This window comes from Galeopterus variegatus, unplaced genomic scaffold, assembly GCF_000696425.1.
Source record: "Galeopterus variegatus unplaced genomic scaffold, G_variegatus-3.0.2 Scaffold653, whole genome shotgun sequence".
NCBI classification, from domain to species: domain Eukaryota; kingdom Metazoa; phylum Chordata; class Mammalia; order Dermoptera; family Cynocephalidae; genus Galeopterus; species Galeopterus variegatus.
Window position 1 is genome coordinate 287,089 of NW_007726764.1, and position 22,550 is coordinate 309,638.

Genomic DNA, 22,550 nt, shown 5'->3' on the forward strand with positions numbered 1-22,550 from the left:
TTTAAATCTCCAAAGGACTATAAAATTCTATATCTAGTCTATGAGAAGAATAAATTTTGAATTCCAAATGAAGAAAATAAAAAGAATTTGACTTGAGAGAAAAATTCTGGTGGTAAGAAATAATAATGAAAATGACAATTATAATAACTAATAATTATTTTGCTTAGTATGTCATATACTTTCTAAGTGTCTTACACGTATTAATTCATTTCATCCTTACAATAATGCCCTATATTATCACTGCATTGTAGATTGGGAGAAGAAACGTCAGCTTGATCTAAGCTGATCTCTGTTCACTTTAATCATCTATTTTGTAGTATTTAAGGAAATTTATGAATACGAATATTTTTTAAATTAATTTTTCATAATAGTCTTAAGCATCTCGATCGTCTAATCTCCTAAACTAATCATCAAAACAAGATAATGTGACTCCTACTGCAGAATTACAAATATATCCAGTGCCTGCTAAATCTCTCCACTGCAATGTCCTACCCTAAATTAAACAAGTCCACACATTCCCTCCAAATCTGCTCTTCCTTCTGTATTCTCTATTTCGGTAATGATACCACCATCCACTAAACTGCCTAAATCAGAAATCTGGGACTCATTCCTGACTGCTATTTTTCCCGTTGTTTTTATACTCAATCTGTTAGAAGTAGCTCAAATGTATCTCCTTTTATTTCTAGAGAGCACTTGTAGTGCTCATTTCCCACCCTCCCTTCCCAAATTGCCAGACAGATATCAAATGCACATCTGATCATATCATTCCTCTGCTTAAAATCCTAAAATATCTCCCAAATGAATTCAGGATAAATCCAAATGCTTATAAAAGCATATAAGGTCCTTCATTATTTTGGCTCTGCCCCCCTCCCACTGGAACCCTATTCTTTTGTGGTATAACAAACTGCTATCTTACTAGGATTCTATTTCTAGGGCTTGCTCCTCTTCCATGCTAGGATTCTACTTCTAGGGCGGAGTTATTCATCTGTGTAATCAGAATAATTAGCAAGCACAGTATTGGGAATACACTGGGCACAAAATAAATCTTTAATAAATAAACAAACAAATAAATAAGTCATTTTAAAGTGATTTCTTAGACTTCCTAATATATACAGGGAGGTCAAGCCCTAAACGCTACTTCATGTCTCACCAAATATTTATTTTAACAATACAAAACAAAGCCTAATCTTTGAATGTATTAGAAAATTGGTTAAATTGGTTCATTTGTCTCATTATAAGGAAAAAACTTGTATTCTTTTATAAATGCAAAATAAACAGCAATTTTTCCAACCTTCCAAAACAAAGGTAATCCCTAAAAATTCCCTATAACCACTAGGTGGTAGGGTTAAGAAAAACTATTATAGATCTTAATCTTAAGCAGGAAGAGCATACATAAAAAATTACCACTACTGCAAGATTTTAGGGTGGATTCCCGTTCTACCTCTATTACTTTTTGAATGTTAATTTTTAACACTTACCCTTGATCATTTCTGATTGCTCCCATGACTCCAAGTACTAATGGCCATCCAGGCCCAAGACTGTCTCCCTGACTCTGCAGAATCTGCAACACACATTCTAATTGTTTGAGTCGGATATCTGGATGGTTAATATTGGACATCTCCTTTAATGGGTTCAATAAAAGCAACTGTAGCCTCTGAAAAGAGGGCAAGAAACTGATTAGGAAGAGAAGCCCAAAAAGACATAAAGGCTTTGCTGTTGCTTTTTAAGTTTAAATTCACTTCTACTCAGACAACTGTGGTAAATAGAAATTTTTCTACTAAAATAAACATTGAATATGATTTCTCTAATAGTAATCATTAGAGGTTTATTTTGTCATCTAACTATTTTTAAATAAGAAAACAAAATCAATCCTTAAGATGTTAGACTTTAGGGCTGGCCCGGTGGCGTACTGGAGAAGTGCGCCGCTTGGGAGTGTGGCGGCGCTCCCGCCGAGGGTTCGGATCCCATGTGGAGACCGGTTCCCGCTCACTGGCTGAGCGCGGTGTGGGCGCAACACCGAGGGTTGCGATCCCGTTACCGGTCAGTAAAAAAAGACAAAAAGGAAAAAAAAAAAAAAGATGTTAGACTTTAGGATAAATGGACATTTCTAACCTTACTTTAAAAGACATTATAGACTCATATAGAAATGAATCTTACTAAAAGAAATATATCTCTAGCTATATTTGGAGAGAGGAAACAATTCCTAATTTGTAAAATTACTTTTCATTTACTTATTAATGTATATTACATGCATTTAAATTAAAATTCACAAGTGTAATGTAATAAAAGAAGCTATAGCATTACCCCAGAAGGAGCAAGTATGACAGTCATTAACAAAGATGACATAAAACCAGGAAGTTTATTGGAGAGTAAAAAAAAGCACTCTGTTCTATTCCTTTCAGCATCTGAAAGCACTTGCTTCATTTTAAACTTTCTTCTCTCCAAGGACTCATTTACTCAGTATACTGATTAAATAAACGTTTATTAAACTCCCACTATGTGCCAGGTATTAAGCTGGACATTAAGGGTATTAAAATAAATGGACAAGGGTTTTCTTTTCAAAAAATTCAAATTGTAGTAGAAAAAAATATGAAATCACTAAAATGTAAGCTCTGTAAGACTACAGATCCCTTCTACCTTATTCATCATTGTATTCCAAAAGCTATACTCAATAATTATGTGTTGAGTAAATTTGTAGAATTACAATACAAGAAGATGATGAGGGCAGTGGGAATGGTTGTTAAATGCCTCATTCCTACTCAAGTCTTGAAACAATAAAACTTTGCTGAACTTTTTAAAAACAGTGTAAGATATATGCAAATGATAAAAAGAATCAGGACAAAAAATTCATGACAAAAGTAAACACTAGAAGTGTAAAATAACTTAGGATTATTTAAAAATACAAATCTATTTTATTGTGCTTCCTTCTTCTGCCACTTGTTTTCTCTCCAGGTAACTGTACTGAGGGAAAAAAAATCAGAAGACAGGTAAGGACCAAAGCAAAAGAGGCACTAAAATGAAGCCTTAGCTCTGCATGAAGAGGGAAAATTATAGACTGGGAGAGCAATTCTAGGTAATTTATTAACTTAGTTCAGTGTCTTTTACAAGGTGTTTAAAATTTTTTATGAAGACAATCCTAAAAATTTCTTATCTTCTGTAAGAGATCCATGGCCTATATATAAAATAGAATATTAAGTAAAAATATCCACTATTAGGATATAATCGATTTGTCAAATTAAGAAAAAACTTACATATAGGAGAGGATGATTTTATATTAAGTATTCTTTTTAAAAAAACGAGATAAGTTTTTATTACCTGGTTTTGTGAAAGTGGAGGATCATGGTTAAATGTTAATCCAGCTTTAATAAGTGAAGTTAAAGCTTCTGCTCCCCACTCTCTCATTCGAGAGTTTGGATGCTGGCAGACCTAAAGTACACATATTGAACAAAAATCAAATATTTAATTTGTATACTTAAATAAATCACATATCAATTTAAGAAAAGAAAAATTAAAACATTCCACTTTCTGTTCTTTTCATGTTTTAAAAATTATATCAAATGTACAATAAAGATTGGAAGAAAAATTATATCCAAAATATAAGTAAGCTTACCTTCTGAATAAGGGCAAGAGGAAGCAATAGAGAGACAGAAGAAAAAAGATGAAACTAAAACAAGTCACAAAAATGAAAGGATTTCATAAAAGTAAATCATATGTCATCAGAGTATAAACAAAAGAAGCAAGTGATGCTAAGGTTCTTAATTAAGTTTACTCTCATAATCAAATACTGAGCTAAAATTTAAAACTTTATTTGTTCCCATTTGATGAGATTGCCCAATAATAAAGAAATCTGAATATATCCTTCAATCATTCATAAAAATAATCTCAATAAAATAGAAAAAAAAAAGGCTCAGGTACATCTGTTTTTCTTAATGAGTAATATTTTTCTCAGATTCCTAAAATAACATAAAACCACCATGGTGACCGAAACCTAAAAAGTACACAGACATATATACTAACAGAGCAGCTATTTATTAAGCAGCAGTTAATTATTAAGAATGACCCCAACGTGAATACAAGATAATATAAATCCAGATAAAATTCCCCTGCACTATCTATAATTAATGACACCAAACAGGTTTTTCCCTTTGTAGAAAAGCTATCTCATAATCACAGCAAAGGCTGTACATGAGCAGTGTTTACTACTATTTCTCCACCACAATTGCCTTGAAGTTTCAGAATTACCTGAAGCTGAAGTGAATTAAAGATAAATTCTCTTTTATTATAAACTGTACATTAAAAGAAAGGGGTCTCAAGCTATGGCTGATTTCATTAATATTTCTCACTGTAAAATTTCACCAATTTTAATGAGTGCAATCACGCAAAAGAAGTCATCAGAACTTGATCTCTATTCTTAGGCTCTGCTTTTATCTATATTGGCCTCCTCTCAAGCAGCTTTCTCCTTGTGGTAGCAAAATGTCTTCTGACACCTGCAGTTTACATCCTACCAGCTAGCATCTCTTTCCTGACAGTTTCAGAAAAAGTTCCAGGATTGAAGACATCTTCCTCTGTCTTGGGTTATGTGTCCAATTATGAAAGTCTTGGTTCCATCTCATTCAATTAACTATTTAGGAAGTTTAAGTTTCCAAAGGAAGACTGAATTGCTTTTACCAAACCAGGATAAAAGGGATAGAGGGTAACGAATGTCCCCTACATTATGACAATTTTATTTTCCATTATAATTAATAAAACACTATTCTGTATTATAAAAAAATTTTTTTCACTGATTTTCAACCAGTAAGAGCAACTATTCCTTCCCAAAATCAATTACTATAAAACATTAGTCCTTGATAAAATATACAGATATACAAAAAGGGTCAGGAAAGAAAAAGACAGTTAATGCTGATTTCTCAAATGGTTATCTGAATCATTAGTTCAATATGCATGTCTTCATTAATAAAAATTAAACATATTATGTATGAAAGGGAGTTTACCTCAAGTAGATGGCCAGTTAGAGGCCTCCATAAAATTTCTATTCGGTGCATATTAACCAGACCCGTTTCTAACAATTTGGCAACAGCAAAAAGAGATGGTTCCTAGAGAGAAAATATATTGCATTTTGATACTATAAGGAGAATTTTGAGTACTTTGGCTGTGAATAAAACTAAGAATACTCTAAAAACATGAATATAATTAAAATATCATTAGTCAGCATAAAGTTAGCAATAAATATAATAAAACTTCAGGTATCATTAGACAAGCCTTTCTGGTCCCCTTAAGTATCCAGAATAGCTTCCAATTTGAAAATTTGGTTAGGATGAGAAGGCTTTAATAGGGAAAGGGTGAAAATTCAAAAATTATATTAAGACACACAGAATAGCTAGTCTTCTGACTGGGAAAAAAGCAGCATTCTTACTAGAGAAGTTTTGAAATGTCCAGGCTTTATGTGAGAATGCCAGAAAATATGGTGGGGGGGTGGGGGGGGAAGGAAACAATAGAGACCAGGGAAAAGAAATATAGAGTCAAGAGTATGGCAGAGATCAGGGCTATCAGTTTCAGAGACTAACAGAAGAGTAGAAGAGACAAAGACAAAACAGTTTTCTACAGTTGTTAGCATGGCTAAATTAGAGTACTTGGGCTGTCACAAGAACAGTTTCAGGAAAGATCAAAGGCCAACTATCTCTAATCCAGTATTAATGGAGGTGGTAAAAACATGCTTAAATACAAATTCGGCTGATGAAAGCCATGAGTATTTTCTAGTGGGTGGCTGTGGTATCACAGAGACATTACGTAAGAGAAAAGACAAGGCAACTGGGGAAGAAAAAAAAAAGCAAATTTTGAGAATAATCCTAGAAATTTTAAAGGGAGAGTTTTTTTTATTATTCTATATCTTAACATTTTCACAGTGCTGATAAAAATCTAATACAAAAATGTTTGATAGTATCTTTCTTTCCTAATAGAAGCCAGTGGACCAAGTACACTGGGGTTTTAAGACAAACATAGCCAGGTCCCCCCTTCCTACATGTGCTAATATTGGAGGCTCCCTAAAATTTTGGTGGTAGAAAAATTAGTGACTCTAGAGACAATATGGCATAGTGACTAAGACTCATGTCTGAAGTTTTAACTGTCTGAGATTTCATCTTGATTCTACTATTTAATAACTATGTAATTTGGGTAATACTTCTACTGAACGTTTCTTTTTTTTTTTTAATCTGTAAAATGGAGATAATAGTATAAAAACTACCTCATGTTGAAAGTGCCTGGCACATAATAAGTACCCCCCAAATGTTGCCTAGCATTACTTCTTCCTCCTTTTCCTACTCCTCCTTCTTATTTTAACCGGGGTGTATACGGGAATCATGTGTAGCATTTAAATGAATGTATAGATGCCCTGACCTCGCACCTGAAGATTCTCATTCAGGAAGCCTAGAAGGTGGCCCAAGAATTTGTATTGTTTAGAAACTCCATAGCTGACTTTATGTACACCAAAAGTTAGAGCCACTACCAAAGTGGTTAAGAAAGGAATGTTGGAATCAGACATATGTGGGTTTAAATCCAGGGTCTACCAATTACTAAGTAGGTGACCTTGGTCAGGGTTTAAGTTCCCTATTTTCATTTTTTTTTTTTTTGGTGACCGGTAAGGGGATCGTAACCCTTGGCTTGGTGTCGCCCGCACCACGCTCAGCCAGTGAACGCACTGGCCATCCCTATATAGGATCTGAACCCGCGGCCTCGGCGCTCCTAGCGCCGCTGCGCTCACAACACCCCACTCTCCTGAGTGAGCCACGGGGTCGACCCCCCTATTTTCATATTTTCATCTGTAAAAAGAAAATACTACCATTGAACTCACAGAGTTGTTTTAAATGATTAAATACACTAATGTGAGCTAGTGCCTGACATACAGTAAACACTTAATAAGCAACAGCTGCTTTAATATTTTTGTTGTTATCCTGAGTTTGGTAATATGCCTGCACGAGTATCATCAGCATCACCTTCTTTTAGGTAACCGTTTACAAGCTTTACCACTGGTTGCTTCCTCAACACATTAGCACAAATTCCTGAAATGAGGACCAAAAATAGGATGCTGATCACTTTGAAGCCACACCTGAAGAACACTGATATATATATATCTTTAATCCCTAGAATATCTAATTCACACAGAACAGCTGACATTGATAAATCTTGTCTTTTTAGTAATATAGAAAAATAATGTATAAAATTTTCTATTTATTTTAATATCTGCATATTTATAATACTTTTTATGGAAGGCACAAATGAATAATAAACTTTTTATAGCCTACATCTAAAAATATTTTTATAAGGTTTATATTAAATACTTTTATAAAGTTTACACAAATTTTTTTTCAATTTTGTTTATATTTATTTTTGTGAGGTACAGTGCATTTCAACACATGCATATACTGCACAAAGAATCACTTAGGGTAGATAGCATAGTTTTGTAGCCATTAGTCCACCACCCCCTCCCACCCCGCAGCCTCTTGTAATCATTATTCAACTCCCTACTTCTATGAGAACCACTTTTTTTTTTTAAGATTCCACATATATATGAGACCATTCAGTATTTGTCTTTCTGTGCCTGACTTATTTAAATATTTTATTTCCGTTCCATACTTAACACTTCACTTCATGAAATAAAATCCTAAAATGGAGACATATGAATCTATTCTCAAGGAAATTATCTCCATTTCACTGCATCCATTTTCTCAATATTTGTTCCCTCCAAGCCCACCTTAAAAATCACATCTGCTCCTACTACTCTCTTGAAATTGTTCTCTTCGAGGTTAACAATGAACTATTAATCAAATCTCCTATTTTTCTTTCATTAATTGTGATTTCTTATAACATTTCTCTCTTTTGATTTCTGGGAGCTTGCCCTTTGCTACCTAAATCCTACCATTCCTTCAATATCTAGCTCCAATCACACTAGTTCATCTTTATTAATCTTAATTCATCTTAATAGAAATATGTACTAACAACATGTAACAGGAAACTAAGAATTCAGAGAATGTCTCATATCACTTAATATCCATACTATTTATTTAGAATCTCATACTATCTTAGTTGGAACTTAACCATGAACCAAGTAGTTTACATGCTCGTTAAAAGTAGAAAACTCGTATTTCCTTTATTAACTCCTAGTAGAGTGTCATGTACATAGTAAGCATACTGTGTTTGCTGAGTGAATATATAAACTCTCAAGACATAAACATATAAGCTTACTTACATTTTATTAAGATATTCTATTAAAAATGTTATATCTTTGTGTTAAGAATTAATATCAAACACGTAGGATTATTCAAGATATCAAGAAATTAATTACTTCACTAAATTTTACATAATCTTTGCTTTGATTTGGAGCAAGCTATAATACATATTTCCAAACACCTAAATGTTTATATAATTATCTAGATAGGTGCTATAATATATGAAACTATGCCCTGATAAGACTTTCTTCGTTAATCTTTAAACAAGTCAGTCACATGAGCCAAGATGACATGCCTCAGTACACAAAATTATAATTACGGACAAGGCACACAACACAATTTTGGATTCTACAGTTAGATGTTAAATAAATTATAGCTTTTAAGTCATATTCTGGGATGTCTTCACTTATTTGTAAATGGTCAAACTATAATTATTCATTTTAAAATGTAGAAGGCATTTTATTTTAAATAATTATTTCTAAGATACACATGAACCCAAATTTTCCTGTGCTTTCCAAGTATAATAGAAAATGATATTCTGAGTATAGAAAAAAATGTTTTTGATTGTCAATATTCAAAAGTACTGTTCTATTTATTTAATCAATGAACAAAGAAAAATTTTCATTGTCAAGGTAAGAATCATTATCTTCAGAAAGAAATGATTAGCTCCTTATTTTCCATCTCGATATCTCAAAGAAGGCAAAAGAAACTAAGACATATATTCCTTAATTTAAATCTTGTATTACTCCAATCATAAATTGTAATTACAAGTATTACTATGACATTTCATGAAACTTATTTATAAAAATTATGTTGTGCTTTTCGTATTTTTTAAAATATTCAGTACACAAGAGAAATGGACACAATTTAAAATCTTTAGATATATCACAAGCCAAATCATGTCCTCTTTTCTCCCTCTTTAATAAATAACAACCTTAAATAGTAAAAACCCAACCCTGTATGGTTAGCGTATATAAGCTGAGTATTGGTCTTACTAGTAAAACATTAAGATCATAATGGATGTGTACCTTTTATAATAATGTACCATATTTAAAACAGAAAGATAAAATATCACACCTTATTATTTCCATAGGCCATATCCATTGCTTCTAGAGATAAGGAGCAAAGAGCATTTATTAAATGATGTAATGACACATCATCAAGATACCTAAAATAAAAATGAAGAAATAAGATATTTTGATTTAAAATATATGGCTAATAACAATGTTTCCATCAATTTAAAAACTGACTCTTACTGTGAGCTTTCAAACAATCTTGAAAGTATATTGGAAATCACTGGTAAATCTGTCATCACTGCTGTTGTTAGAACCTAAGAAAAGAATAAAATTAAGTGTAACATATGACATTTGGGGAAGCACTAATTGGGTAAGAAAGCCTTGAGCTTACTGTGCTGGGTCCTTCTACAGCTCTCCCAGGTTTCAAGGCACCACCACTACTAGGCTTTAATCCAAGAATCCACACAAGATGCTGTAAAATTAAAAAATAAATAAATAAACACAAGGAAATTTATAAATCTATAAAAATTCTAATAAGTAAAATTAAAATCACTAGTAGGTTTCTAATAAGTAAAATTAAAATCAGTAATTAACATTCATATAAAATAGTAATACCAGCATAGACAGTAGAATTTAGGCCATGTCTTTTTTTTTCCCTTTCCAACTTCTTTTTTTTTTCATACTTCCTGTCTATTCCTTAGGCCTGCCCAAAGTACCAACTAAGCATTGCTTAGTTTAACTGTCAGCTGCTACATACAAAAAACAACATTGATCTCTGATCTAGACACTATGGCATACCTGAAGAGTTGCCAGGACAAGTTGCCATGATGTTCCAAGAACAGCCCCATGGCAGTGTGCCAAGTTAAGTAAGGTCCTCATACACTGGATATTTTTGGAAGTTAGCTATATTAAAACAGGATATATTTGTAAGAACTGTTACGCATTCTTGAAAATTAAAAGCTTATAAAGCCGTATTAATATATTCAAAGATTTTTTTTAAATAAAAACAAAAATATTAAGAACATAAGTCTGGATGGTTTTGTAATGAACAAATTCATTTGATTAAAAGTTGTGCTATCATATTGGTTACAATAACAGCCACTGCATACTTAACTAGTTTCTCCTAATGATAACATCCAGGTGAAAGAAAGTAAGTGTAATGATAAATTTTGGCAAACACAAAGAAAAAGTAAAACAGGTTTCCTTGACAGCTACTTGGTAATCAAAAAATAAAAAGATTACCATTACTGTCCCTTGGGGCTGGACTGCTAGAGGTTGACCCACCGCCACAACTTGCTGATGAGATTCACTAGATGGACTTATCATCATAACACTTTGGCCTTGAATGGAATATGCTAGAACACAAAGAAAAGCCTAAATAATTAAAATATACTCTCTGTATTACATTCAAAGCAGTTATAATTAAAAATATTAATTTGATTAAACCAAGTTCAACCATAACACTTATTTAAATGTCAATAACACATATTATCTACACGTAAACATTTTAAAAACTCATGGTGTGCACAAACCAAGACAAGAAAATGTAAAGACTATAACTTGTAAAAATTATAAAACTTTGATAGATCTCTTCAAAAGCAAAATTAGAATTAGTACTCATTAAGTGTTTTAAACATGTATTCCCAGCATACTTTTCCAGTTAGAGACCAATACATTTTCAGTTTGAAAACTGAATATCACGTTAAAATATATTTCTATCGCATGTAACAAACTTGAGTGTTTTCAAAGTATTCAATAAGAAAATAAATTTTTGAATGTTAGCTTAACCTAAGTGGTTGCAAACATTACTGTTCTATTAGTTCTACTGAAAAAATAACAACCACCATTTTAACAGTATGTTATAGCTTACAAAAAAACTTCCAGATTTATTTTATCCTCACAATTACTGCTTAAAATTGATATTATTATTCTCCTCATCCTACTGTTTTAAAGAGATGAAAGAAATTGAAGCTAAGGGACATTAATTTCCCCAACAACAGAATCAGTGAGTGGAACAGCAGAGTCTTGAACTCAGAATGTCTATAATCTTTTCTCTACACCATGTCACCCCACTAGATGGACAGAAATTTGAGAAAGCTTAAGTCTTACATTTGTTGGAAAGTGTAGCTGCAGTGGTGGTATTCAATACAGTAAGAGCATAATGGGGAGGCAGGGAGCCTTTGCATATTGCAGTTATAAAGGCATCTCTTGAAGTTACAAGGCCAAGTCTTCCACAAAGAGCAGCCATAGTTAGTTCAGCTTTTAAAATATTCTCAGTAGCAGCTTCATCTGTGCTGAAAAGATAAGGTATTTTATTTATTCTGATTAATTTATTTTTAATCACATTGTAAAACATGATGTGGAATTGTGTATTCAGTGAAGTTTTAAGAAAATCTACCCAAAATATTGTTAAACTCAATATACTTAAGAAGGAATTTTAACCAATTTATATTTGAAATTTAAACTAGATAAAAGCAATGTATCATATGTATATTTATTACTGAAAAAAATGATATAGATCACCAAGAATTAACAAAATATCAAGCATTTTAAAACTTCAAAGAAATGGAACATGATCATCATCATTGCAAAAGTAGTAGTAGGTCTTGAAATAAAAAAGGTGCTCTCTCATTTTAAGATTGTATTTTCCCTTCAAACACTGTGACAACAATTCTGGTGTGTGGGACAGGGCAAGGATAGGATGAAGGAGGGAGATGGCAGAAAAAGAATAAAGTTCTACACATATAAAAAATAATATTATGAAATAATTCTTCGGTCAAATTTAAGTAAACCATTTGAATGTCTGCTTTGTTTTTAACTGCCACAATGCAATGTAAAACTTACGAAGACTACATACCTGGCATCAAGAAGGAGTGAGAGTGCAGCAAGAAGACCACACCAGCAGGCATTCACCATTTCTTCCCAAACAGCTCTACTAACTTAAAGAGAAAAAAAACATACAACAGTCAACGATAATTATAGATGTCATAATATTTAACAATATGTCAAATTCTAAAATCTCCCAGGCCATTTGAAAATATGTCAAGTATAGAAATAGTATCAATAACTCAATTATTAAATACTAAAGCTCTAATATTTAAAATCTATCTGAACAAATGAAAACTTGGAAGCCATATGGTAATTTCAGACTTCAAGAAGTCTTAAAACTACATTGTTTAAAAATATCTATGGTATTATAATAAATAAACAAGTCAGGCACAGAAAGAGAAATACCACATGTTCTCACTTATTTGTGGAAGCTAAAAATAAATAAATAAATACACAAACAAATAAATGGTTGGGATGGGGGAAGAAGACACAACAATAACAACAATTCCTTGAACTTGTTAAGACAAGAAAACAGATATGATGTAGTTGGGGGGGGGAGAAAGGGCGGAGGAAAAGAGGAAGGGGTAAAGAGACACGAAAATCAACTACAATGTATATTGAGAAGTTAACAAAACAAAACAAAACAAAAAATATCTATGGTAAGATCTTGCTGTACACAAGTTAACAGATGATATCTTTTTTAAAAATACATATATCAGTTGCTATTCCCTTCCCTTTCATCAAGCCAAACTTTCGGCCCGTGTGACCAGCTGGGAGTGAGGGCAGGGTGCAGTCTAATAAGCTGGCTCAGTCAGGAGATTGGTTACATACATTGGGAACCAAGCAAATGAATATATTGAGCAAAATGGAATCAGGTCCCTCACTGTTGGGGAAGGGAATTACAAATATGGAAAGCTAAAACTGTGGTATTACACTAAAATAGGAGAAATTGGTGTGAGGTCATGACATTTAATACAGATAGATATTTTTTAAATGTAGGAGATGTATGCTTGTGTGCATGTGCATGCGCACATGAGTGTATGTATTTCCTATCCAAGTAACAAGAAGCATACCTGGTGCCCACGTGTTAGTTTCTAAATACTATTCTCCACTAAAAGGAACCAGGACTCCTTGGAAAAATGACTGAGAGCTGGGCTGAACAACAAACATCCAACATCAGCTTGGAACATCTTGTATCAAATAGTAAAGAGAATGTCAAGAGGACATGGGGACATGTCAAATGAACACAGGGGTCAGCATGAAAGGGATTCCACTGGCTGTGTCAGGGACAATCTGAGTATCAAACCAAATAATGATAGTCGCAGGTCATAATCCTTTTAATAATATAGGAATCCATACTAATATAATTGAATAAATTTTTAAAAAATAAATGGAGAGAAAGAGAAAGCATTGTTTTATAGTAGAGATCTCAAATTAATTCTCCACAAAAAGTTAGTAATTAACTTTACACTGAAGAACCCAGGCTGGCCTCATATTAACCAAATAATAAAAGTGAACATTTCCAATAATAATACAAATTGATATTGTATGCTTCCTAATGTGTTGATACACTAAATATACCACCGCAACATTTCTGTGCTAGTCCTGCCAAAAATGAATAAACTGAATCTAATTATGAAAGAATATAACACAAACTTAAATTGACTGATACGTACTATTCAAAAATGTCAAGGTCATAAGGAAAAACTAAGGAAGTGTTCCAGATTGAACAAAAGTATAGAGAAATTATACTGGACCATAAAGGACATCACTGGAGCAACTGGTGAAATTTGAATGGGATTTGGGATCAGGTGATAATATTGGATTGATACCAAATTTCTGATGGTGACTGTACTGTGGTACACATGAAACTATCCTTGTTTTTATAAAAAAAACCACACTGAAGTAGTAAGCGATAATGGGACATCATGTCTGCAACTTATTCTCAAATAGTTCAGAAGAAAGTATAGTGACATGCATATAAATAAAGAGAACAGTAAGGTAAATATGGTAAAGTGTTAATAATTGGGAAATCAAGGCAAAATATATATGGGGACTCTATTTTTGCAAATTCTCCATAAATTTCAAGTTAATTCAAAATAAAAATTAAAAGTATAGAATCATACTATCATACCTATTTCCTTATCCATTTGGTCTGATGTTGACTGTAAATCTTGCTGTTCTGATGACTGTGTTGGTGAAGAAGCTCCTTCAGTGGTAGTCTGACACTCTGTTTCAACCTCTCCTAACTCTCCTTCAATCATACTAGTGATTCCACGAACAAGGTCTAGCAAGCAATGGAATGCCACAGACATGGCATAACCTTCTGGTATAGTTGGCGGCTCAACTTTGTCTAACATCTCTAGGCTGAAATCATGAAAAAATCAGAACACTAATGAGACGTCACAATAATGAGAATATATAAACCTCTTTTCATAATTTGTAGGCTGTAGAAATTAAGATGAACAGAAGAGCAAGTAAAGGGACATTAATGAGTTTGTTTCATTTGGAGGAGGGATGCCTTCGTGGTATTCTAAGAAACTGATCAGAAAAATTAAAGCCTGACCACCGCCATAACTAATTATTTTAGTAATTTACTTCTTAATTCTCCCCAATTGTACCAATATTTTCATTAATTGTTGATATTAGAAAAACAAAGACTTATATACAAAACATAATAAGACAACATAAATTATAAACTTTTCAAACTCTGACTTAGGTGCTTTCAAAATAAGATGCTATAAAATCAGATCAATCCTATAAAGAGGAAGATGCTTTCATATTGGAGAAAAGTATAACTGAGGGATACCTAGCTCATCTATCATCTCAGATACAATCTGACAACAGGATATGAATGCTATTTAGAGAATCAGTGTGTCAAGTTGAAATTGCTGAGCAGTTTCTACCCCATAATTAGGAGAGAGCTTTCAAAAGGAAAGACAACAAATCTTCTGTCTTAAATCATGGCAAATAGGAAATTACAAGTATGATTCTAAATCCCTTAAAACTGTTATCAAGATAATTTTGCAGAGAAAGAATAACTCAAAGGGGAAAGAACTAATGGTTCTGGGACAACTGATACTCACATGCAAAAGAGTGATGTTGGATCCTTACCTTCATACTGTATACAAAATTAACTCAAAATGAATCAATAATCTAAATGGAAGAGCAAAAACTATGTAACTCTTAGAAGAATATAGGCAAAAATATCCATGACCTCAGATTAGACAATGGTTTGTTAGATATGAAACCAAAAGCACAAGCAACAAGAGAAATAATAGATTATTTATGTTGACTGTAAATCTTACTGTTCTGATTGTGCTTCAAAAACTATTATGCTTCAAAGGGCAGTATCAAGAAAATGAAAAGATGACTAAGAACAGGAGAAAATTTTTGCAAATCATGTATCTGACAAGGGACTAGCATCCAGAACTCTTACAACTGAATAATAAAAAGTCAACCCAATTAAAAAGGAGCAAAAGCGATGAAAAAAATAAATTAAAATTTTTAAAAATGCCAAGAGACAGACTTCAACTAAAATACAGGATAAAACAAACAAAAAACAAATTTAAAAAAATAAAAATAAAAAGGAATAAAGGGTTGAACAGACATTTTCCCCAAGATGACATACAAATGGTCAATAAGAACATGAATAAATACTCAGCATCATCAGTCATTAGGGAAATGCAAATCAAAACACAATAAGATATAACTATACTCACTAGAAAGGCTACAATAAAAAAGATGAACAAGGACAAGTATTGCTAAGATGTGAAGAAATTTGAACCCTCACACATTGCTGGTGAGAATGTAAAACAATACAATTGTTTGGGAAAACAGTTCAGTAGTTCTTCAAAAAGTTAAACATAGAGTGACCATATGAGCCAGCAATTCCACTCCTAGATACATACCCAAGAGAAATAAAAACACATGTCTACCCAAAAACTTGTAGAGAAATGCTCATAGCAGCATTAATCATAATAACCAAAAAGTTAAAACAACCCAGTGTGCATCAATTTGATGAAGAGAAAAACAAAATGTGGTATATCCATACATTGGAATATTATTCAGCCATAAAATCGAATGAAGTAACTGTAACCATAGCTATGTTTAACCCATGTAGTATTAATTGCTTTGTTTCTATAAGCACTGTATTTCACTGACTTAAGAAAAATCGGCAAGACATTGCTGAATATGTACTTGTTAAGTTGAAATGCTGATGACAATTCAAAAACAACAGATATAGAATCCATTAAACACTTTTAATTAGTCAAAAATGAAAATTTCCATGTGTTAAACCAGAACGATGTGATTAGCTAAACACTTAAAAAGCTTTTCTCACATATAGAACCTTGAAAGTTAGATACATCACTACTCCCATTTTATAGATGAGAGAAATAAGGTTAAAAGAAGATTAACTAGGGCCGGCCCAGTGGCGCACTGGAGAGTGCGCCGCTTGGGAGTGTGGCGGCACTCCCGCCGAGGGTTCAGATCCCACGTAGAGAACGGTTCCTGCTCACTGGCTGAGCGCGGTGCGGGCGCAACACCGAGGGTTGCGACCCCGTTGCCGGTCCTGGTCCGGTACGGGCGCGACACCGAGGGTTGCGATCCCGTTACCGGTCAGTAAAAAAAGACAAAAAGGAAAAAAAAAAGAAGAAGATTAACTAATTCGCTGATGGTAACTCAGTTAATATAAGAAGACCTAAGTCCAAGGGATCTAAAACCAAGCCATATACTTAAACCAAAAAGCTGTCCAGGACAGCTGAATAGATCCTTAGGTAAAGAAATCACATTTTGCTTTTATAACGCTGTTGACAGTCTACAAAGAGCACAAAAGAAAACAAATAAAATCCAGTCCTAGACAAAATTCTCAAAATATGACCAAAAAAAAAAAAAAAAAAAATTAAAAAAAAAAAAAAAAAAAAAAAACCCACCCCAAAAAAAAATTTCAAAAAAAGAAAAAAAAAAAAAAAAAAAAAAAAAAGAGCTCTGATATGCATTAGAAATACTGGGTCTAAAATTTTAAATGTAACGCAGAGAGAAGTATTTTATGATCAAATATCATCTCCAACAATATCATTCCTTATAAAACAATGCCGCTACTACTTACTAGGTGGCTTTAGCACTGCCTTGAACTGTTATAGTCAGAATAGGTATCCAAGTTCCTCTATATTCAAATGCTGGTAGCAAAGTAACACCTCCACCAATCCCAACCATTCCTGAGTTAGCTGGTGCTGAGACTGGGCCACCTGAATTATTGTTTCCTATTAGATAAGAAAGAAAAAAGCAAAGATACCAATTTACTACTTGATTACAAATCAATAACATTCAAACATCTGGTCAATCTTTTAAAAATTTTTCTGTGTTATCAGAATCAGTATTACACAAATAAATGAAACTCGTCAATCCCATTTTGACTATTAGTCTCCCTGTTTCCCCAAAACATCACTTTCTTTTTAATATAAAAGCTACTAAAGTAAAAATACTGGCCTTTTTTTTTTAATGATATCTTTTGTTAGACCACTTTTTATCAGAGGTAGGAATGAAGAATAAAAAGACCATCAATCCCACAGTACAAAGTGGAAGAAGAAGGGAAACAAGCCATATATGATTCCAAACAAACATAAACCATGTTAGCCCCTTTTGTTAAAAGTCTAAAATATCTCCTAAGATAGTAACCATCTAGGTTCTTTAAAGAGAGACATCAAATGAAGATTCTTCTAAAATCAAGATTAGCATCTAAACTTTGGTTCTTATGTGATTAGAGAAACTGAAAGTATAAAAGAGAAGAAAACCTATTCTGGAAAGAAATAAACACAGTTGCCTCGGTGAGATCAAATTATTTTTTAAGTGTAAATCTTTACTATCAGTATATTTAGGTAATTCAAATGTCTCTAGTCACAAGATTTCTATAAAATATCCTTCCATAATAAAGAATATTTTAAATTATGGCAGATTAAAAACAAAATATGAATATGCCTTTACCAGCTTGGTTCGTTGTAGCAGGACTTCCAGTAGGAGGGACAAGAAACAAGGACTGGATAAAAGATCCCAGTGCATTCACAATATCACGAAAAACCTTGGTTGAATGCTGTTTCATGTCATAGGATTGACAAAATGACCTGAAAAATAATTTTAAATGTTTCTGAAAAAAAACATTTGAATGTATTAAAAATTTTTAACATTTTTTTATAGTAAGTGATATTGCAATAATAGTTTCAATACTATACTAAAAAATTCTTCATCACATCTGAGTGATTTCACTAATTTTTAGGACAAAGGTTCAGATTAAGGTCAAAGTTCTAAAAAAAACTATCTTGGCTATATTGACTTCGTAAACTCAGATTGATAGTGATCACTAACCACACATTTTGCCCACCTCTCAGTTCTTTCCCAACCTATACTTTTGCCCCTCCATATACACACAATATACAATTTTTTTGTTTAGAAATCACTAATACTTTTGAATAAATACTTAAACTCTTCCTACTATTAACCTACTATAGGTTAATAAACATTAACCTATCCATTTAAAAAAATATTGTTGAGGTTTTACCTTAATAGCTGAGGCTGCACACAGAGTCTGTGTATTGATTCCACTGCAACAGCTCGTAACCACTGTGGTTTATCTGCATCCAGAAATTTCACCAGAAGTGACAGAAATATCTCACATTCAGTTACCTAAAAAAGTATATGATTTTTAATAATATTTCTTTAAATCAAAGAGAAGAATTACAAATCACATTCTTATTCTTAGAGCCATGGCAATCTTTTAAATTTGAAATAAATTAAAATTCTTAATGGGAGTGGAGAGAAAGAGAAGAAAGGAAAAGTAGTTGCACATAAGTTAATAGCAAAAATAATCAGTGATGCTCTAAAAAACTCCCTGAAAATACCAGTTACTCATGTGGTTAATCCTTTATCCTCATTCTTTAGAAAGCACAGTGCTCCACCATGCCATCTTCATTCCAGCAAATTTCCAGGTTGCATATATCATGTAAGCTGCTGATATAGGATGTATGTTCTACCCTTCAGTAATACCACAGCAATTTTTCTGTGCTTTCTGTTGCTGCTTAAGAAACAAAGAGGCAATAAACCAAAGGGTGCTTAGTATAAATTCTGTGGTGGAAAAACAAGACAAATGTAAGATACACATTTGTCCCTCGGTATCCTCACTGGATTAGTTCCATGACCCCCTGCAGACACCAAATTCCAAAGATGTTCAAGTCCCTGAAATAAAGTAGCATGGTATTTGCATATAACCTATACACATGCTCCCATAAACTTTAAATCATTTCTAGATTACTTATACCTATACAATGTAAATGCTATGTAAATTGTTGTTATACTGTATTGTTTTAAAAATTTGTATTTTTTATTTTTATTTTTTCAAATATTTCCCATCTGTAGTTCGTTGAAGCCGAGGATGAGGAACTAGCAAATACAGGGGGCCAACTTTATAAGGTACTTAGAACAGGGCCAACTACTCTTATTAAGTATTAGTTATCATTACTGTTATTACTAATAAGATTATCTTCCAGGCAAGTTCTTTATAAATAAATAACGTTTAAAGCATATTCACGGCATTATTCATTACATATCTGATGACTGAATGAATGAACAAACAAAAACTAACTAGTTTATTCAAAGGCGAATGGATTGTTTATTACTTATTAGTTGAGGACACAGCAGGATCTCTGGGAGGTAAGAATTAAGCTGACACTGTGATTACTAGGCCAAACTGATTCTTGCTTCTACACCAGGTGAAGCAGGTTACTAAATTTTTTAGCTGGGGGTGTCCTAAAATGAGTGTGCCACAATGTGGGGTAAGAAGAGAATTTAGCTCACGATTTTAGCTGAAAGTCTTTGCTTTTGGTATTTCTTAATGTTTTCTGGTATTTTTAATTGGATGCTTTAAAGTAGGATATAACCATGAGGATAAAGTAGGAGAGAGAACTAAAAACAAATTTATCCTTAGACTACTTATGACTAGGAAAGTCGTAAGGCAGAGGTTTGTCACTGTCCTAAATATTCCTAAATATGACATAGTTGAAAAGAACGAGATCAGAAATAAGATGGCTCAGCTTTTTTTTATCCAGCAACCTTGTGGATGACAACAAGCTAGGTAGCCTTTCTTAATAAATAAAGGATAAAAGTAATATTTGACTACTCTAGGTACTTCGCATTGGTGGTATTATATACAGTATTTTTCCTTTTGTGACTGGCTTATTTCACTCAGCATACTGTCCTCAAGGCTCCATTGACAGGATTCCCTTATTTTTTCCTGAAGTCTGAATGATATTCCAACATATGTATATACCACATTTTCTTTATCTGTTCATCTGTCAATGGACATTTGGGCTGCTTCCACCTCTAGGCTATTGGAAAAGATGCCACAATGAACACGGATGTGCAAATACTTCTTTTGAATCATGCTTTCAATACTTTTGGATATACACCCAGAAATGGGATTGTTGGATCATATGGTAATTCCATTTTTAGTTGTTTTTTTTTTTGTCTTTTTCCGTGTCCGGCAACGGATCGCAACCCTCAGTGTTGCCCCCGTACCGGACCGGGACCAGCAACGGGATCGCAACCCTCAGCGTTGCTCCCGCGCCTCGCTCAGCCAGTGAGCGGAAACCGGTCTGTACGTGGGATCCGAACCCTCGGGGGGAGCGCCACCGCGCTTCCCAAGCGGCGCACTACAGCAGTGTGCCACCGGGCCGGCCCCATTTTTAGTTTTTTGAGGAACCTCCATACTGTTTTCTATAAAAGCTGCACCATTTTACATTCCCAGCAACAGTGCACAAGGGTTCCAATTTCTCCACATCCTTAGTAGCACTTGTTATTTTCTGTTTTTTAGGGTTTTGTTTTTTTTTTATGGTGGTCATTCTAACAGGTGTGAGGTGGTATCTCAATGTAGGTTTGCTTTGCATTTCTCTAATGATTAGAGATGTTGAGTATCTTCATATGCTTGTTTGACATTTGCATATCTTCTTTGGAGAAATGTCTATTCAAACCCTTTGCTCATTTTTAAATAAGTTATTTTGTCATTGTTGTTGATGTTGTTGATGCTAATCCCATATCAGATATATGATTTGTAAATTATGTTTCTCCATTTTGAAAGTTGCCCTTTTACTCTGTTGATTGTTTCCTTTGAGGAACAGAAGTTTTCAAGTTTGATGTAGTCTTGTCTTTTTTGCTTTTGTTGCCTTGTGCTTTTGGTGTCAAAGCCAAGAAATCATTGCCAAATAGAATGTCATGAAGATTTTCCCCTATGTTTTCTTTTAGAAATTTTTTAGTTTTAAGACTTATATTCAAGTCATGAATCCATTTTTAGTTATTTTTTGTCTATTGTATAAAGTAAGGGTTCAACTTCTTTCTTTTACATGTGGATACTCAGTTTTCCATTGTTAAAGAGAATAACCTCTTCTCACTGAGTGGTCTTGGCACCCTTACTGAAGATCATTTGACAATATGTGTGAGGGTTTATTCTGGGGCTCCTTTTCTGTTCCATTGGTCTTTGTGTCTGTTTTTATGCCAGTACCACATTGTTTTGATTACTGTTGCTTTGCAAAATGCTTTGAAATCAGGAAGTGTAAGGCCTACAGCTTTGCTCTCTCTCAAGATCATTTTGGCAATTCGGAATCCCTTGAGATTCCATATGAATTTTTGGATGAAAAAATGCTGCTAGAATTTTGATAGGGATTGCATTGAATCTATAGATCACTTTGAATAGTAACAACATTGTCTTCCAATCATTACCACTGGCCGTCTTTCCTTTTATTTGTGTCTTCTTTAATCTCTTTCAGTAATATTTTCTAGTTTTCAGCATATAGGTCTCTTGCCTCCATGGTTAAATTTATGCCTAAGTATTTTATTCTTTTTGATGCTGTTATAAATGGAACTTTTTTTTTTCTTTCTTTCTCAAATTGTTCACTCTTAGCATATAAACACAACTGACTTGTGTGCTCATTTTGTATCCTGCAACTTTGGTAAATTTGTTCATAAGTTCTAACAGTTTTTTTGGCATGGAATCTTTAGGGTTTCTTATACATAAAATCATATCATCTGCAAACAGATTGTAAATGAAATTTTAAAAAAATTTCTTTCCATATCGTTCATTATTAGTGTACAGAAATGCAACTCATTCTTGGCTGTTAATTTTGTATCCTGCAACTCTATTGAATTCATTTATTATTTAAATTTTTTTGGTGGAGTCTTTGGAGTTTTCTATATAATAGGAACATGTCATTTGCAAGCAGGATAATTTTACTTGTTCCTTTCCAATATGAATGCCTTTTATTTCTTTTTCAATCTTTTTTTAAAATTTTTTTTAAATTTTTTTTAATTTTTATTTTGTCAATATACAATGTAGTTAGTTATTGTGTCCCATCACCAAAACCTCCCTCCCTCCTCCCTCTCCCCCCTCCTACCCAGATGTGTCCCCTCCATTTTCTCGTTGTAAGAGCTTCAAAAAAAA

General features: G+C 33.1%; 1 protein-coding gene across 6 annotated transcripts in view; it reads right to left on the minus strand.

Annotated features, from left to right (window-relative positions):
• MON2 (MON2 homolog (S. cerevisiae)) overlaps positions 1–22,550 on the minus strand; it is a 100,534-nt gene that overhangs the window by 40,374 nt on the left and 37,610 nt on the right. For 4 of the 6 annotated variants that reach the window (XR_550363.1, XM_008570997.1, XM_008570995.1 and 1 more), the window contains exons 9-23: positions 18,624–18,748; positions 18,053–18,189; positions 17,178–17,331; positions 14,202–14,434; positions 12,096–12,177; positions 11,348–11,532; positions 10,481–10,593; positions 10,037–10,141; positions 9,630–9,710; positions 9,479–9,552; positions 9,300–9,390; positions 4,992–5,093; positions 3,611–3,613; positions 3,316–3,426; positions 1,479–1,654 (exon numbers count right to left, since the gene is read on the minus strand). Coding sequence is in view for 5 of the 6 variants with exons in the window: in XM_008570997.1 (XP_008569219.1) it covers positions 1,479–1,654; positions 3,316–3,426; positions 3,611–3,613; positions 4,992–5,093; positions 9,300–9,390; positions 9,479–9,552; positions 9,630–9,710; positions 10,037–10,141; positions 10,481–10,593; positions 11,348–11,532; positions 12,096–12,177; positions 14,202–14,434; positions 17,178–17,331; positions 18,053–18,189; positions 18,624–18,748 (1,772 nt within the window). In the remaining variant the exon portion in view is untranslated. The remainder of the gene's footprint in view (positions 1–1,478; positions 1,655–3,315; positions 3,427–3,610; positions 3,614–4,991; positions 5,094–9,299; positions 9,391–9,478; positions 9,553–9,629; positions 9,711–10,036; positions 10,142–10,480; positions 10,594–11,347; positions 11,533–12,095; positions 12,178–14,201; positions 14,435–17,177; positions 17,332–18,052; positions 18,190–18,623; positions 18,749–22,550) is intronic. The other 2 variants (XM_008570996.1, XM_008570998.1) reach the window with 1 other exon arrangement.